This window comes from Pteropus alecto, unplaced genomic scaffold (genome assembly GCF_000325575.1).
Source record: "Pteropus alecto unplaced genomic scaffold, ASM32557v1 scaffold78, whole genome shotgun sequence".
Classification (NCBI taxonomy): domain Eukaryota; kingdom Metazoa; phylum Chordata; class Mammalia; order Chiroptera; family Pteropodidae; genus Pteropus; species Pteropus alecto.
The window spans coordinates 16,119,054-16,137,902 of NW_006443124.1; the positions used below are offsets into that span (position 1 = coordinate 16,119,054).

The window sequence follows — 18,849 nt, forward strand, 5'->3', positions numbered from 1 at the left end:
GGCGGGGGATTCCCCATACCAAGCAATTCTCAGCAGCACCAGCTGAGTGTCCTATAATTCAGTTTTGACACTATCTGCCTGGAGACAGCATCAGCTCCTACACATTAAGGGCTCAGTTCCACAAGGTCCACCCTCCCCATTCAGAAGCCAATCACGAGTCACCTGTACTTCTGATCAACTGACTACAAATCAGGGTCCCACAACCCCCTCCTTGAGTTCCAGATTTTGTTAGAATGGCCCACAGAACTTGGGGAAACATTACTGATTTATTATAAAAGATATAATAAAGGATACAGATAAACAGCGAGATGGACAAGGTATAGGGAAAGCACTCTCTGGTACCTCACCCTCCTAACACCTCCATGTGTTCACCAACCCGAAACTCTCCAAACCCCATACTTTGGGGATTTTTATGGAGGCTTCATCACATAGGCACGATCAATCATTGACTCAGTCTCCAGTCCTCCCCTCCCCAGAGTATGGTGGGGACGGGACTGAAAGTTCAAGTTTCTCATCATGGCTCGGTCTTACTGGTGACCAGCATCCATCCTGAAGCCATCCAGGAGCCCACCAAGGGAGGCCTCATTAGAATAAAAGGAGCTCCTGTCTGTCACCCAGGAAATTCCATGGGATTTAGTAACTCTATGTCAGGAACCAAGGTCAAAGACAAAGATGCTCCTGATGCTTATCGCTTAGGAAACCTCAAGGGTTTTAAGAGCCCTGTGCCAGGAACCAGAGGCAGAGACCATAGTATATAAGTATATACACATATATATTTTTAAAATTATTTCACAGCAGGTAATTTCCATTCTCTTCGAAATGTAGATATTAAGAAGCCTTAGTTATAGTATGTGCTCAATAAAAATTGTTGAATGAATGGTTGAACTAATTAAATGCTGCTTTTCCCGAACAGCTTTCCAACTGAAATTAGGTGGTGCTCATTTAGTATTCTTTGAATGAATAACATTGCATGGGTCGGTTCCTTTGGCTACCTGTGCAGCCTTCCCTGCTCCTTTTCCAGCTTGAGTCTTCAAGAGGGAGCCTCAGAACTGATTTCTAAATCCGTGTTTGTACCTGGTGTGATTATAAAGCAATGAGACTGATTGTCATGTGTTGTGTGTGGGATCCGTCTCAGTTACTTTATAGCCATACCTGGTATCTTATACCACAGACCGTTGTCATGTGTCGTGTGTGTGTGATCTGTCCCAGTTTCTCTTTTTCCTTAAGAAAATGGGAGGAGGAAGAAGGAATCGCAACTTCATGCTGTCCCTGGGAAAGCGATCACTTACCTTACTGTATGTAGTACAGCCTCTGGCAATTATGTGAGTGGGAGAACTAGGTAACCAGAAGAGCATCTTCAGAACATTCTTATAGTTAACTCCAACTGTCTGGCTGTGGCAGAGCCTCTGGACAGCTGTTAGAAGCTGGGAGTATTTCGATGCCAAAGTAGTCCAGACTATTGAAGCTTGGACTTGTGTCAGGAAGGGTTTGATTTCCAGAAGTGTTCTGGGGTGAACTAGTAAGGAACCTTTCTTCAGTCAGGTGAAGACATGGGACCAAAGTTAGTTTCAGCTGGACTTAAGAAAAGCCATTTGACATTTTGCTGTTGCAACTCAGTTATCAGATTTGTGTCCTGATTCTCAGTGCTAGTATACAACTGCGCTTCCTGTTTTCTTTCTGTTCGTCGTAATTGGTCTACACACAATAGGTGCTCCATAAATGTTTCTAAGAGTGATTAGTATAAAAAGTACCAATTTTTGTACTATAAATGACTTAAAGAGTTAGGACTTTTTAAAGAACATTTTAAAATGGAAAAAGTTTTACTGCCATTATTTTATCACATTTTTACTGCTGTATAATATGTTTTGTACCGTCTGTTGTCACATTTGGCTGATTTAATCATTTGTTTTTTAAATGTAGTGGTAGCACAAGTTAATATGGCTCTTAACACTGCAATCATTTATGCTTTAAATCTGTTTAAATCTTAAATACTACACAACAAATTCCTGTTCCCACTTGGTGCCAGCACATCCAGCTGTGACTTCATTTCATTTGAAAAGTTGAATTTGCAAACCCTTGCCATTAGCAGATATTGTAGTAGTTTTTCTAAGTAGTATTTTTATATATTTGACGTTCCTATAAATTTTAAATGTTGCTTGAATATATATATTTATTTATTTATTTTGCATTACAGGCACTGGAGATATTATTGCTGTCATGATTACAGAATTGAGGGGTAAGGATATTTTGAGTTATCTGGAGAAAAACATCTCTGTACAAATGACAATAGCTGTCGGGACTCGAATGCCGCCAAAGAACTTCAGCCGAGGCTCTCTAGTCTTCGTGTCAATATCCTTTATTGTTTTGATGATTATTTCTTCAGCATGGCTCATATTCTACTTCATTCAGAAGATTAGGTACACAAACGCACGCGACAGGAACCAGGTGAGCTGCTAGCACTCTAGTGATTGATGCTTACCAAACATAGAGTTCATAAACATCTGCTGTGAGCATACTTAATGCAAATATTTTTTTCATTTAAAGTTGTAACCTTCAGTCATTTTAATATGTTGAAAACATACCTACGCACATATTTTAAGGATATTTTAAATGCTTACATGGGGAAATTTATAAATTAACAGAGATCACTTGGAATATTCTAGATAAATGATTACCTTAATATCATAATGTGGTCTAGCTAATTCTAGTAACTTGAAGAAATACCACAAAGTTGCATTTTTAAACTGGTAAGATTGGTTGTCAGTCGGAGGGAGACTTTTTATTATATACTCTTTTGTTTCACATAATCTTTGAACTATGTATTATCTATTCAGAAAAAATAAATCAATTAAAAATAAATGATTCTGTCTAAGTTTAGCCCTTGGTGAGGTGGGGATGGACCAATAGAAGAGCTGTGCCTAGGTAGCCATCCTAGAATTTCACTGACCAGCAAAGTCTGAGTGCTCAGTGGACTCTAGAAGAATGAGTAAAGACCCAGGAAAGACTAGGTGCTGCCTAAAGCACAGGGCCTGCAGATAGGGTTTGGTCAGTTTGTTATTTGTCTTGGTTGATGTGCTGTAGACAAGAAAGAGCCAGGTTTGAGGTGTTAGGTCCTGTGACAGTCCTAGACTTCTTTTGTAGGAAACTAAGAAGTGAATTGCTTAGAGAGTGATTTGAAGCCAATTTTTATATAATACCAACCTCTCCTTAAACAGAATTCACCCAGATCCCTATGGGGGGTTGAAATTTTCATCCTTCCTCATTCTAGTGAAAGGAGCACAGACTTTGGTACAGAATATACAAGGATCTGAGTTCAGATCCCAATCTTCCCATTAATTTGCCGTGGTTCCTCCTGACAGTTCACTTAGCTTCTCAGCTTGTTTCTTCATCTGAAAATCAGTATCAAATATCTGAAAACTATCCTTTGTTGAATATTTATGTATACCAGGCTCTGTGTAGTATCTTATATACCTTTAAATTTTTTTAGAATTTTTATTTATAATTTCAGACTTACAGAAAAATTGGAAGAATAGTATAAAGTATTTCCTTACCCAGATTCTCCAACTGTTAACATTTTAACATTTCCTTTTCTATGTGTATATACTTTTTTTTTTTTTTACCCATTTGAAAGTAAGTTTGAGATATGGTGCCCCTTTACCCTTAAATACTTTATTGAGTACTTTCCAAAAGCAAGAACATTGTCTTACATAACCACAGTCAATTCACAAAATCAAAAAAACTAACACTTATAACAGTAGTATTGTCTGATCTATAAACCCTTTCTGAGTTTTGTAAAATTGTCTTAATAGTGTCCTTTACAGCAAAGAAAACCCTGGATTATAGGTTGCATTCACTTGTCACATCTCTCAGTCTGTCTCAGAACATTGACATTATAGAGGTACAGTTGTTTTTTATTCGGGTTTGATGTCTGCTGTTCCTTCATAATTACATGTAGGTTATATGCATGTTTGTCAGGAATACCAGTCCTGTATGTAGTATTCCATGTCTTGGATATACTATCGTTTGGTTAACCAACTTGTTTCCAGTTTGGGGCCATTATAAATAAAGTGACTAAACATTCATGTACAGGTTTTTGTGTGAACGTGATTTTTCATTTCCCTAGGATAAATGTTCAGGAGTGCAATTTCGGTTTATTATGGAAAGCACCTATTTAATTTGGTAAGAAGTTGCCATACTCTTTTCCCAAGTGGCTCTCCCATTTTACATTTCCACTAGAGGCATTTCCCTGATCCAGTTCCTTTGCATCCCTGACAGCATCTGATGTTGTCACTATGTTTTATTTTCATCATTCTGATAGGTGTGTGGTAATATCTCTTTTGTGGTTTTAATTTCATTTCTCTAATGGCTACTGATGTTGGCCATTTTTCCATGCACTTATTTGCCATTAGTAAATCCTTTTCAGTAAGATGTCCATTCATGTCTTTCACCCATTTTCTACTTGGCTTGTTTTTCTTTCTTTCTTTTTTTTAATGTTGAGTTTTGAGAGTTCTTTATGCATTCCAGATCGGACTTGTGATTTGCAGATATTTTCTCCCAGTTTGTATCTTGTCTCTTCAACCTCTTACCAGAAGAGCAAAAATTTTTAATTTGGATGAGATTTTAGTTTATCAATTTTTCCTTTTTTGAGTCATGCTTTTGCTGTCAAATCTAAAAACTCTTTGCCTAGCCTTGGATCATAAGGATTTTCATTTTTTTCCTAAATGTTTTATTAGAGTTCTACATTTCACATTTAAGTCCATGGTTCATTTTGAATTAATTTTTATATAAAGTGCGAGTTTAGGTTGAGGCTTATTATTTTGCTCAAGTATGTAGGACAAAAAAAAACGCTCTTCCTTACTTTGGCTGGAAGAAGCAGGCCTCTCTTTTTCCTTTGTTCCTGTTAGCAGCTGCAGGTTGGAGGGTCCCACAGCACGTTGTCTGGAATGAGAGCGGTCCTGAGGAGCCCAAGGATTCACTAGCCTGTGTTCCTCAGGTCTCAGGGACCCTCGGCAGCCCACCTCTTCTTTCCACCTTTCAGAGACTCCCTGTGCCTGTTCATTGTGTTAGGGCCAGGGGTTTTAGGCATAAGGGGGAAGATTGAGGAGGAGTGGGGCTACTCCATCATGGCAGAACTGCAAGTCCCTGGAGCATCTCACGTGATTTTTGACTTGGACATAGGTGATCAAAGCAATAAAGGACCATTAGATGAAAGTGTTAAGTGATCTAAAACTATGCCAGTTCCATAGAAAAGATTATTATATATACCTGTAAAAAATCAAATGTATACTCTTAAAATAGAATGCATCAGTTTTACACGATTTTTGACAAAATGAATAGACATGAAATCAAGTTCTAACAAAAGGGAGGAATACAGAGGCATATCGGTACTAACAAAACGACAGCATTTGTATACTTATCATCAAAGCACCTGGCAAATTCTACCTAATGATGTTTGAAGAAAACAGATATCGGCCGAAGCTGTTCCACTGCTTGAAGGGCACTAGAATGAAGGGCCCCTAGAATGAAGTGTTTTCTAAACAACTCTCTTTATTCAGTGATGTTGCCCTTTTGAAATTAAAAGTTTTAGCCAATATAATACATGAACTTGATTTTTTAAAAGAAATAGTACCACAAGGTTTGGTTCTTTGCCCACTCTTTTCCTGTTCCTAATCATTGTGTCCCAGAGCCAAGTCCCCCCTCTCAGCATTCTCATCTGTTCCTCCTGTTATTAACTTCAGATATCTAAGTAGCATGCTGTACCCCTTTTTAAGAAAAAGATTTTTAAAAAATATATTGCCATTATAAAACACTAAAAGTATAGTTGTCAGGAGTTGCTCTGAACTGGTGTTTTTGACAAGAAAACCTTGTAATGATGGGTCAAATGTAGCATCTCAAGGACTTTGGAAAAAAAGCAGATGGTTTGTCCCAGGAGCCTGCCGTTTGACGGTAGTGCTTTAATTAGCACCGGGCGTGGGGCCCGTGTGTGATGCAGCAGTCAGCGCAGTCACCATCTGGCACAGGCCACAAATGGCAGTTTGTTTCCTAGCATTTGCTTTGTGGCTGACTGCGTGCAGGCTTCCAAAGCATTCTTCTCATAGGGAAAGTGATGTTCTGACCTTTTTTCCTCCTTCCGTTTTTCCTAAGGTTGAGAAATGCATGATGAAATTTTTATGTGGCTTAAAAAGCTTAGCTTATTAAAGTTTAATAAGACAGTGGCAACAATTCAACTGGTTGAAACCTTTGACTATTTTAAAAGAGAAGCCAAAACTATTAGCAAAGGAAAAACAGTGAGTTTAAGGAGACTCATTTTCTCCCATACAGCAAGCAGTTTTTTATGCAGAATATGTTACCAAAGAGTCATATATTGTACATCAGCGGTCCCCAACCTTTTTGGCACCAGGGGCCGGTGCTCCTATGAGACTCTAATGCCTGATGATCTGAGGTGGAGCTGAGGTGGTGATGTTAGTGCTGGGGAGCAGCTGAAAATACAGGTGAAGCTTACTCCTTTGCTCACCACTCACTTCCTGCTGTGTGGCTCAGTTGCTAACAGGCTATGGACCCCTGACGGTTCATGGCCCCAGGAGTCAGGGACCCCTCTTGTAAATAACTTTCTAAGCACACTATGATGTACGCAACTGACACCATTTTACAAGTGAAATAAGAATCTAATGCTTTGGCTTTTTAGTATGCTGTTAAGGATCTGTGGTTTGCTCTTCCTGAAAAACTATTATAACACATTTAAATACAATATTAGGCACAGACAGCTCAGATGATTGCTGATGGTAAACTTAAATGTCACCTTCTAATAAGTCAGTGATAGTGATGTCACACAAGAAAATGGATGTTTGTTGTGTTTATATCAAAAGGGTGCTTGAGGTATTTTTGAGAAATGTAAACTTTCACACTGCATGGTTAATATTACACCTTTAATCCCAAGATAGTCAAGTTTGACTCCCCAGAAGAACAATACATTTTTTTTTTAATGTTGAGGAATAGAGCAGATAGAAAAAATTTCACAACCTAATGACTTTAGAATGTCCTCTTATGAAAATTCCCTGTGACTATGCATACAGTTAAAACTTTTTAAAGCTCCTTGCCAAAATGTGTATACAATATTCTTAGGCTTTATAAATATCTCAGGATTACCAAAACACAATGTTTATGTTGCCCATTTTTATCCTGTAAGGAGTTGGAGAATGTGCTTACATGTGAGGATGTGAGAGAACACTGAGTGTTCTTCAGAGAAAAGCTAATACTTTGCATGTATTTTGTCATTCATTGTTCGGTGGCAGATTGAATTGTGTTTATTGTGTTTATTAGGGATTAACAATTCCAGAAAAACTGGAAAAGGAAAATAGACATTTGAGCTGAGAAAGTATTTTACCACTTTTTAAATATACTGCAAATACTGTCTTTTTGTTTTATGTCCAACTATTATGATCAATTTTGTTTTTCTAGCACAAAATATGCCTTTGAAATAAGAGTGTCTCTAAGACATTCATTTCTACATCTTCAGGATTTAGCATATTACTCTAGGTAGGTCAGGGTACTTCACGTAGTGACACTTGAGCTGAATTTCAGAGGATGAAAAGACTTCATCGGAGACTGGGAGGAAAGTCAGGCAAAGGGATCATTTTCCACAGAGCCATAGAGAGATGAAAGGAGAGACAGGCAAGTTGAGTGGGATCAGGAATGGTGGGGAGGGGACCTGAGAATTGAAGGAGCACGGGAACTAGGGCGTCGACACTAAAAGATGAAGGGCTTGAATCTCAAGCTGAAAAATTTCAACTTTATTCTCAAAGCAGTGAGGAGTCATCACAGGTTTTTTGGTAGTGGAGTTACATAAGACTTTTTCTGATGGTTGAGACTTAGGGAGAAGGAGCTCTTATAGAGGGAAATATCGAGGAGCGAAGGAAAATAATGTTAGTAAAGCCAGGTTATGTAGAGAGCTAGGCCCAATGGCATGGGCAGGTGGTTACCTTGGGAATGTATGGGATGCTTCTCCTGAGACAGAGGAAAAAAGTGGTAGTGATGTGAGAGTGAATGAGAGAGGATGCAGACTACAAGGCAGTTTCAATCAGGTGGAAATTACACTCAGCACCAGATGTCACCAATGGTTGAAGAAAAGCCCAACTCTGTGCAGATACAGACTTAATTCTGTTTCTGTGGGAGAGTTTGGATGAGTTTCATTTACGTGACCTGTCCTCAATGTCCTATGAACCATATAGCTTTGAACAAATCAGTCCTGTTAGATTAAGCAGTATAAGTTGTTTTTAGTTGTTTTCTACCACTTGGTATTATTGGTGTCTTTAACCAAGTGAAATAAGATAACATGGCCCCTGACGATCAGTGTCCTTTCATACTTTATGATATGGAAGTCTTTTTTTTTTTTTTTTTTGGTGTGCGCAAATCAAACTTTACTACATTCTTTATAGACGAGAGTAATTTCCATCCTCTGAGTCATGCCGTTCTGAACACACTTAGGGTGATATCACAGTGTGCTAGTAACTTGTCGAAATATTTTTTGACAAGCCAATAAGAGACCCCTATGCGTGAGCGAATGTGTTTAGTATCCACCCATGGAGAGTCAAATTCTAGGAACATGGTTTGTAAGTAACTTGTTAGAAACTTAGCGATTACAAATCAAGTTTGAAAGCATGCATTACAGAATGCGCTTTTTTCCCATTCACTCAATACCGTGCTAAACACGGTTTGCATTTGTATTATGGGAAGTATTTTAAGCATTTAAAATGGAAAGAGAAGAATTGGGCCCGGAAACCAGGAGACCTCAGGTTCTGGTCCTAGCACTTTTACTGATTTTAGACAGGTTACCTTAGCTCCCTCTAGGTTTAGGTTTTCTTCTTTGTAAACTGATGCATCCAGGTGGTATTGTCCCATCCTAACATTCTGCATGTGGTGAGGTGGAAACTTGAGTAGTTTTCTTACCTAATGAATAGAGCACAGGCAGAAGTACTGAAAGGACTGAGTAGAAGTACTGAAATGCTTTGGACGCTAAGGTTGGTTTATATTTAGTTTAGTGAACCTCAAAACTTAGCATCACAAGAATCGTGTGGAGGCACTACTTCTCCTGTGCCTTCTCCTTTTCCTCTTCCCCCCTCCTCTTTTGTGACAGGGGTACACTTTCTTAAACTGCAAATTCCCAAGACACCCCTCCCCTCCAGTTCAATTGAGGAGGTCTGGATAGGACATACTTACCAGCTCTCAATCTAGAGCAAATTACTTAATCTCTCTGTGCCTCAGTCTTCTATAAAATGCAAATAATGTGGTTCCTTTCTCATAAAATGATAGGATTACATGAGTCAGTACATGTGAAAGGCTTAGAACAGTACCTGGCACATAGTACATACTGAATAAATCTTAGTTACTGTAAGTGTCTCATTTCAGAGCCCAAGGTAGATTTGTAGCATTTGTCTATAGACTACACCTTGAAAAACAGTGACTTCTTGGCATTGTGATCAGGTGACTGTAAGGGGCCTTAATAAAAAATAATCTTAAAAGAAATTTGTGCTTCATCTTAGATATGGGAGAGTCAGCAGAACATTAATTGTATTAAAACCAAGCAGGGAATTAAAAACCGTGGCTTTTAGGTAGATTCAAGTAAGAGACTGAAATCATAGTGGAGGTGTATACCTGTCACAAAGTGGTAGGAATGTGTGACAAAGTGGTTAAAACTCAAGGGGTACTCCAAAAGAAGGTAGTAACACGGAAGCTAAGTCCAAAGAAAAATATTACAGTGAAGATATCTGATACCAATATCAAATACACAGAAAAGGTGTCTTTAATTTTGCTACAGGAGGTTTGGAAAGTTCAGAAGGGGTGATACATCCAGGTATTTGTGGTACATGTCTAATGTAGTTGCCCTGCCTGCCTCCATATTGGCTTGCTGAAGGCTGAGCACCTCTTTCCCCAGCACCTGCTCTTTCCTTCTGATATTCCTTAATCTAACATGATGCCACTCCCACGCAGCTCATCACCTAGCTAGAAAGCTGTGACAGCCATACGTGGCTTCCTCGTCAGTCATTTCGTTGTCAGTTTTACCTCCCAAATCCCTCTTGATTTTGTCCTGTCCTCTCTGTCCCACCACTCCTTGCATAAATCAGGTCTTCTTTATCTCTCCAAAGTACTAGACCCACCTGGTCTCTCTGCCTCCAGTCTCCCCTGTGTTGCATTTATTCTTCTCAGGAGGCCAGATCTCAATTCACCAAAATTTAGATCTCATTATGGAACTTTGTATTTAAAATTATTCAGTGGAATCCTGATTTGAGCAAGATGGAAGCAGTGGTATTTTTTCTAATCTTCCCACTCCCTTAAAAAAAAAGAAAAAAAAAAAAAAACCATGGAGAGCAGCTACCACAGCAAAAGGAAAACCCACAGGCAGCATGGCACCTCCCAGCGCTCCAGGAAAGGGAGTGACCAGGCCAGACTTCTGGCAGCAGCACGACCTGTACTGTAACTCCACAGAAGGGAACAGGGAGAATGGGCTGTTCTGCTGGTCCAAAGAATCAGAACCCAGGAATCAAAAGGGGATGTTGGAGATGTTGGCCCAAGCAGTTAGAGAAAGTGGTGAGATACATAAGACTTGGAAAAGTATCTCTATTTTCAGTTACTCTGAATGTCTAGTCGAAAATCCCAAAAGGATCGATAGGATAACTACTACAAACAGGGAAAAGATTTAGTAAAAGAACAGGATATAAAATTAACATACAGAAATAATCAAAAAATAAAATGGAAGGAGATGACACTATTTACAACTGGATGGATGGAAAGAAGGAAGGAAGCAAGGAAGCAAGCAAGGAAGGAAAAGGAAAGAAGGAAGCTGTTGACTACTAAAGGACCTACATGCCATCTTAAAGGAGCTCACCATATCCAAAGATGAGACAGAGCACCAAAGGAGGAATACAGCAGGTGACTGAACTGGAGGTTATCAGAGGTCCAACTTGCTATTCTAAATATCAGAATTTTTAATAAGATTCATCCTGTTTTTTCTGTACAAATTGTTTTGCATAGTAACCCAACTAGTTACTAGTTGATGAGGGAAAGTTCTTAATCGAAGAATTCCAACTAAGAAGTGAATTATAGAATTAGAAAATCACCTTTTGTAACCCTTAATGAAATGATATATTTAGATAGTGATCATCAATGGATGCTAAAATCAGTTGAAAGACTGATAGAGCTTTATAATGAACGGATCAAGCTAGCCAAACATGAACCCATTGATGATGCTTGATATTGAAAGTGGGACAATTTAACATCACGTCTTCAAGATGGTATTAGGAAGTGCACAGCACCACCTAGGAGGTATTTTTGTCAAAGCAATTGAACCTGAATCTTACAACCATTTGATAAGAAATGGACCAAGTAAAGTGACACAAGAAGGAAACAGTTAGCCAAATTTAGAATGTAGGACAAATAACCCAGTTTTGTCTTTTAAAAATAGCATGCATAAAAATGGATGATGGAGACGACTTCTTATGGCCAAGATGGAATAACGGGCCTGGTTTACCCTCCTGCCTGAAACAGTTCAAAAGGAAAGAAAAACAAGTGTGTTTGTGTGTGCGTGTGTATGAAACAATGTTTTCAAGACACTAGACATGAAAGCAAATGATCCCTGAGAAATGAGAAGCAGCGAGATGAGCCCTAGGATTATCCAGCTTAATGTTTTGCGAGAGTTCGCAAGCCACAGTGCACAGAGGGGAAACCAAGGCAGAGCCCAGTGGACCAGCTTATTTGAGAAGATAGAGCTGAGAGTCCAAGGAGAACAAGGTGGAGAACACTCACAAAACACAGTAATCAAAGAGGAGAGAAGTACACAGAGAAAACAAAGTCCCAAGGTCTGCAGAGGATCCAGCCACCTTCAGTATTCAACAGAGTATTGCTCGGCCCAGGTGTGTGAGGAAACTCCCCAAGGCTGGAGACCATCAGAAGGATTCCAAGCCATAGTACACAGCAAACAATGCCTGTTCCCAGACTGCCAGACCAGAAAACCTCATAATTCGTAGGGTAGAGTACTCGTAATGGGTCTCACTGGGCTGAAATTGGGTGTTTTCAGGACCGCATAATTTTCCATGGCCTTCTTTCCCCATCTCCAAAGGCAGCGATGTCAGGCTGAGTCCTCACACCGCCGTCTCTCTGGTTCCCGCTTCCAGCCCTTCTTCTATTTTCAAGGACCTTTGTGATTACATTGGTTCCACCTAAACAATCTGCCCTGTTTTTAAAGTCAGCTGTTTTGCAACCTTAATTCCCCCTTGCTGTGTAACAGAACATATTCACAGGTTCCAGGAATTAGGATCTGGACATCTTTGGGGGACCCATTGCTCTGCGTACCACACATCTATTCAAATATTTAGAGACGTGAAAGATATTACCCCCCCCCAAAAAATAAGGACCAAAATCAAAATTCTAGAGATAAATACTATAGTGTCTGAAAAATAAACATATTAGTGATAGATTAGACAGTATAAGAGAAATGATTAGTGAACATAAAGACATAGCAATAGAAACTACCCGAAATGAAATGCAGAGGAAAAGGGAATTACACAAAAAATGAGCAGACCATCCATGAGCTCTGGGACAACTTCAGGCAGCCATGTATATGTAATTGGAGTCCCAAAAGAAAATGGCGGGGATGGGGGTTGTCAGACAAAGTACAGAGGACAGTAGCAGTTGTCTCACAGGAAGCAGTGCAAGTGAGAGACGCTGGAGCAACATCTTTCATTACATATGCATCATGAGTATCTTTCATATGTGACTGTGAAATGCACCTATACAAGCTGAAAGAATTAATCTCCAACAGCCCTACACTATAAGAAATGCTGAAGGAGGTCCTTCAGGCAGAAGGAAGATGGTGTCAGTGGATATGTGGAAGTACACAAAAGGCGGAAAAGCACAAGAAATGTATTTGGTCTGTGGGTACCTGGTTTTTTCTTGTTTAAAAGACAGTTATTGCAAACCACATAGCTCATAAGGGATAGATACTAGAATATGTGAAGAACTGCAGGTCAACAGCAAAGCATTCATTGCATTTTCCCTACCTGTGGAGTTATTTGGTTATTTCCCCTATAGTACCTTTCATAGAGTGTGGTCACATCCTTCTGCTGCTCACATTTAAGTGGTGTGACTTCCCTCTACTTTCAGAACACATAAAAATGCGGCAGATGCGGGGCAGGGCAGCTTTCCACACTGCACAGCTGGAGGGCCGTCATCTGCAGTCTCTCGTCACCCTCTCCCCCTACCCCCACCATGTCCCTTCCCTGATCAGTGCCAGCTCTTTCCTTAGAAGGACACGTTTCTCTTGGAAGAAGGGAACTTTTGCCAGGTATTTCTGAGATCCTTCAAAGCTGGGGCTGCCCCAGCTTCTCCATCTTCTCTCTGCTTGTTAGTGGATTCCATGTTTTGTTCTGTTTACTTGTCTATGAACTGGAGCCTGAGACATCTGCTCCCAGTTTCACTGGTTCTCAGTCACTTGCTGAGGTTTCTGTTCACTCAGTGGTCTCTTGGAATGGGCAGGGGGCTATTTTTTTGTGATTTCTGGATTCTCTGGCTCTTAAGACTATTAGAACCCTTTTTACTTCTCTCTCCCCACCCCTCCCCACCATTACCTAAGCACAGCTGCTGATTCTATGTGTACACAGAATAACGCTACACTTGGTGGTGTGACCCCACCTACTGCAGTCTGGGGTTTGTGGAGATACCCTTTCACCTGATTTTGTTGAAGATGTTGTCTGTGGGCTTTTTACTTTTACCCTTAAAGTTGCTCTGTGTGTTTTTATGAGGGAATTTGGTAAGATTTTTAAAATTATCCAGCTACCACCACCTTATCCCAGTTGCAGGCCACTTCAGTCAGGTTTTTTTCCCTGTCCTGTCACTGAAGAATTCTTGTCAAGGCCACTGTGACCTCTTTTTGCCAGTGGTCAGTTCTTAGTTCTTAGGTCTCCTTATACTTGACCTCAGACCACGTATCCAAAACTGAATTCTCCAAACCTGCTCTTCCTGCAATTTCCCCATGTTAGTAAATGGTGATTCTGTTCTTCAGGCTGCTCAGGCCAAAACTGCAGTGGCTTCTTTGACCCTTTCTTTCTTTTATACCTCACATCTAATCTTTCAGTTATCTCAGACCTCCCTTTAGAATATGTCCTACACACTCACACCCAACAATTCAAAAAGGGAATTAAGAAAACAAATTTTATTAACAACAGCACCAAAAATAAAAAAACAGGAATAAAGTTAACCAGGACTTATATACTGAAAACTACAGTTAGGAATAAAGTTAACCAGGACTTATATACTGAAAACTACAAAACATTGCTGAAAGAAATTAAAAAAGATACACATAAATGGAAAGACATACCATGTTCATGGAGTGAAAGACTTAGTGTTGGTAAGATAGTAGTACTACCCAAAGTGATCTACAGATTCGTGCAATCCCTATCTAAATCCCAATGGCATTTTTTGTTGTTGTTGCAGAAATAGATACATCCTAAAATTCATATGGAAATTCGCCAAAACAGTCTTAAAAAGAAGAACTAAGTTGGGTGTTCACTCTTCCTGATTCAATACTTACTACAAAACTATAGTAATTAAAACAGTGTGGTACTGCATAAAGACAGACAGACAGACAGACAGATAGATAGACCGACCGACTGACCAGTGGAACAAAATAGAGAGCCCAGAAGTAAATCTTCATTTATGTGGTCAAATGATTTTTGACAAGGGGCTAAGACTCTTCAGTGGGGGAAAGGACAGTCTTTTCAACAAATGATTCTAGGAAAACTGGATATCCACATGCAAAACAATGAGGTTGGCCCTTATTTTATACCATATACAAAAATTAACTCAAAATGTATCAGACACCTTAACATAAGAGCTAAAACTGTAAAACTCTTAGAATAAAACGTAGGGGAAAGTTTCATGACATTGGATTTGGCAGTGATTTCTTAGCTATGACACCAACAGCACAAGTAATAAAAAAATAAATTGTACTGCATCAAAATTTAAAACTTCTTTGCATCAGAAGAGACAACAGAATGAAAAACAACCCATAGAATGGGAGAAAATATTTGCAAATCATATATCTGATAAGGAGATAATAGCCAGGACATACAAAGAGCTTCTACAACTCAACAACAGAAAAAAAAAAAAAAAAAAATTAAAAAACCAATTTAAGAAATGGGCAAAGGACATGAAGAGACATTTCTCCAAAGATACACAAATGGCCAATGAGAACATGAAAAGATGCTCAACATCACTTACTAATCATTAGGAAAATGTAAATCACAACTACAATAAGATACCACCTCACATCCATTAGGATGGCAACTATTCAAAAAACAAAAGTATTGGCAAGGATATGGAGAATTGGAACCTTTGTGCACTGTTGATGGGAACATAAAATGGTACAGCCACTGGACAAAGGATGATGGTTCCTCAAAAAATTAAAGATAGAATTACCGTATGACCCAGCGACTCTATTTGGTATATACCCCAAAGAATCGAAAGCAGGGTCTCAGATATTTGTGCACCCAGGTTCGTAGTAGCATTATTCACAATATCCCAAAGGTAGAAGCAGCCCAGTGGCCATCAACCAATGAATGGATAAGCAAAATGCGGTGTGTACATACAGGAATATTATTTAGCCTTAAAAAAGGAAGGAAATTCTGCAGTATGCTACAACACAAATGAGCTTTGAAGACATCATGCTAAGTGAAATAAGCTAGTCATAAAAAAGACAAATACTGTATGAATTCACTTTTATGAGGTACTTAGAGTAGTCAAAAATCATAAAGACAGGAAGTAGAATGATGGTTACCAGTGGCTGGGGGGAGTGGAATAAGGGGAGTTATTGTTTAATAGGTGTACAGTTTCAGATTTACAAGAGTTAGGGGAATGGATGGCTGCACGACAGTGCAAATGTATTTAATACCACTGAACTGTATACTTAAAAGATTATAAATTTTGTTATTTATAGTTTAACACAAATCAAAAAGAAAAAATGCTTAAATTCAAAAGAAGAAAGAAAAAGAGGGAAAGGGGAATAAAGAACAAATGGGACAAATAGAAAACAAATACCAAGCTAATACACTTAAACATAACCATGTCAATAATCGTATTAAAGTATGTGATCTAAACAACCCAATTAAAAGCAGAGATAAGCAGATTGGATAAAAAAGCAAGACCCAACCATATGATGCCTATAAGTAATATAAAAATATATTGAAATATAAAAATACAAATTAAAATATAAAAATACTTGGAATATAAAAATACAAATAGGTTAAAAGGATGAAAAAAGCTACACCATATTAACACAATTCAAAATGAAGTTGAAGTGTATATCCTAATGTCTGGAGATTTCAAAGTAAAGCTCTTGTCAGGACGAAGTCATTTCTTAATAATAAAATGGTCAGTTCAGTGAGAGGACATTGCACCTAAACATTTATGCACCTAATAACAAAACTTCAAAATAATACAAAGTGAAAACTGATAGAACTGCAATAAGAAATAGACTTACAGTTATAGTCAGAGATGTCAATACTCCTCTCAATAATTGAAAGAGTGAGGAGACAGAAAATCAGTGAGTATATAAAAGATTTAAACAATATAATCAATTAACTTGACCTGATTGACATTTATAGAACACTCCATCCAACAAAAACCCAAAACACTTTTTTTTTTTTATGTGTACTCTGGGCCATAAAACAAGTTTCAGTAAATTTCAAAGGATTCAAGTCATACCAATTATGCTCTCCGGCCATTGAGATTAAATTAGAAATCTGTTACAGAAAAATATCTAGAAAATCCCCAAATATTTAGAAACTAACTTCCAAATAACCCATGGGATAAAGAAGAAATCAAAAGGGAAATTAGAAAATTGTTTGAACTGAATGAAAATAAAAACAATATCAAAATTTTGAAGATGCCATTAAAACTGCCTACATTAGGAAAGATGAAAGGTCTGAAATTAACTCTCAACTTAGAAATCGGAAAGAAGAGCAAATTAAACCCAAAGTAAGCAAAAGAAAGGAAATAGTAAAGTTAGAGCAGCAGTCCGTGAACTAGAGACAGAAAAATAGAAAAAATCAGTGACCAAGAGCTGGTTCTTAGAGAAAATTGATAAAATTGCTAAGACTGTGGCCAAACTAATCAGGAGGAAAAGAGAGAAAGCACAGATTAGTAATATCAAAACTGAGAGAGACGACATTACTACAGATTATAAGGATCATAAGGGAATGTTATGAACAACTCTATGCCAATAAATTGGACAACTTCTATGAAGTGAATGAATTCCATGAAAGACACTAGTGACCAATGCTTATTCAAGGTGAATAGGGAAATAGCCCTAGATCTTTCAAGGATTGCATTTATAATTTAAAACCTTCTCCAAAAAAGAAAATTCCAAACAGTTGATTTCTGGTGAGTTCTACCAAACATTTAAGGAAAAAATAATTCAACACAAACTCTAGAAAATTGAAAAGGCAGGAATACCTCCTATTTCATTCTATAAAGCCAGTACCACCCTCATACCAAAACTAGACAAAAAACTACAGACCATAATCCCTCTTGAACATAGATATAAACATTCTAAAAATTTTAGCAAATTATGTTTAACAGTATATAAAAAGAATAATGCATCATGACCAGATTGTGTTGGTCCCAAGGATGCAAGGCTGATTTAACATTAAAAAGTTAATATTAGCAGATTAACAGACAAAAAAGGAAATCTATATGATCTCTGTAGATGCAGAAAAAACATGTGCCAAAATTCAGCATCTGTTTTGGATTTTAAATTTTTTTGCAAACTAGGCACAAAAGCTAACTTCCTTAAGCTGATGACAGGTGTCTATGAAAAACTGATAGCCATCATGCTTATGCTAAAAGACTAAATGCCCTTTCTAAGATGAGAAACGAGAGGGATCTGTGCTCTGACGACTTTTATTTCCACATTGTCCTGGAGGTTCTAACCAGCACAAGGAAAAAAAGAAAGAAAAGGTACTGTTATTAGAAATGAAGTAAAACTGTTCCCATCCACAGACAACATTATTGTCTATATACAGCATTCGATGGAGTCTTTTTTTTTTCTTTATGGTGACATTGGTTATCTAAATCCAGTAAGTTTCAGCTGTACACTTTAACAGTAAGGAATATATTTATTTACACTGCGCGTTTACCTTCTATAGTTAGATTTCTTTCTGTCACCACATATTTTACCCCTATACGCCATCTACCTCCCGCCATCCCTTACCTTCTGGTAACCACTAGTCTATGATCCATGTCCATGAGTCTCTCTTTGTTTGTCCTGTTCATTTGTTACTTTTAGGTTTATATCCCACATACAAGTGATATCATGTGATTTTCAACTTTCTCTGGCTTGTTTCACTTAGCATGATTATCTCGAGGTCCATCCATCTTGTCGTAAATGGCAGTATTTCATTCTTTTTAAATACCAAGTAATATTCCATAGTATATATGTACTACATATTCTTAAATGTTCCAATCAAAAGAATGGAAGAATGAAATGGAAGAAAAACAGTAAGGCAAACAATAGATTCATGAGGAGTTATATATAGACTGTGTTTAACATGTATGCAGTAGACTCAAAGGGGGTAATATTCCATTCTTTTGAATCTTCCATTCTTTTAATTGGAACATTTACTCTATTTACATTTAAAGTAATTATTGATAGGTATATAGTTATTGCCATTTCATTCATATTTATGTTTCCCTCCCCTTCTTTTTAAAGAAGTTCTTTTGACATTTCTTGTAATACTGGCTTGTGGGTCATTAATTCATTTAGCTTTTTCCTGTCAGGGAAGTTCTTTATCTCACCTTCAC

The 18,849-nt window shown here is 38.1% G+C and overlaps 1 protein-coding gene across 4 annotated transcripts in view; it reads left to right on the forward strand.

Annotated features, from left to right (window-relative positions):
- The window catches only part of RNF130 (ring finger protein 130), an 80,626-nt gene that overhangs the window by 10,571 nt on the left and 51,206 nt on the right, over positions 1 to 18,849 (forward strand). For all 4 annotated transcript variants that reach the window (XM_025040647.1, XM_015598154.1, XM_006923245.1 and 1 more), the window contains exon 2: positions 2,195 to 2,445. In XM_025040647.1, the coding sequence (XP_024896415.1) occupies positions 2,195 to 2,445 (251 nt within the window). The remainder of the gene's footprint in view (positions 1 to 2,194; positions 2,446 to 18,849) is intronic.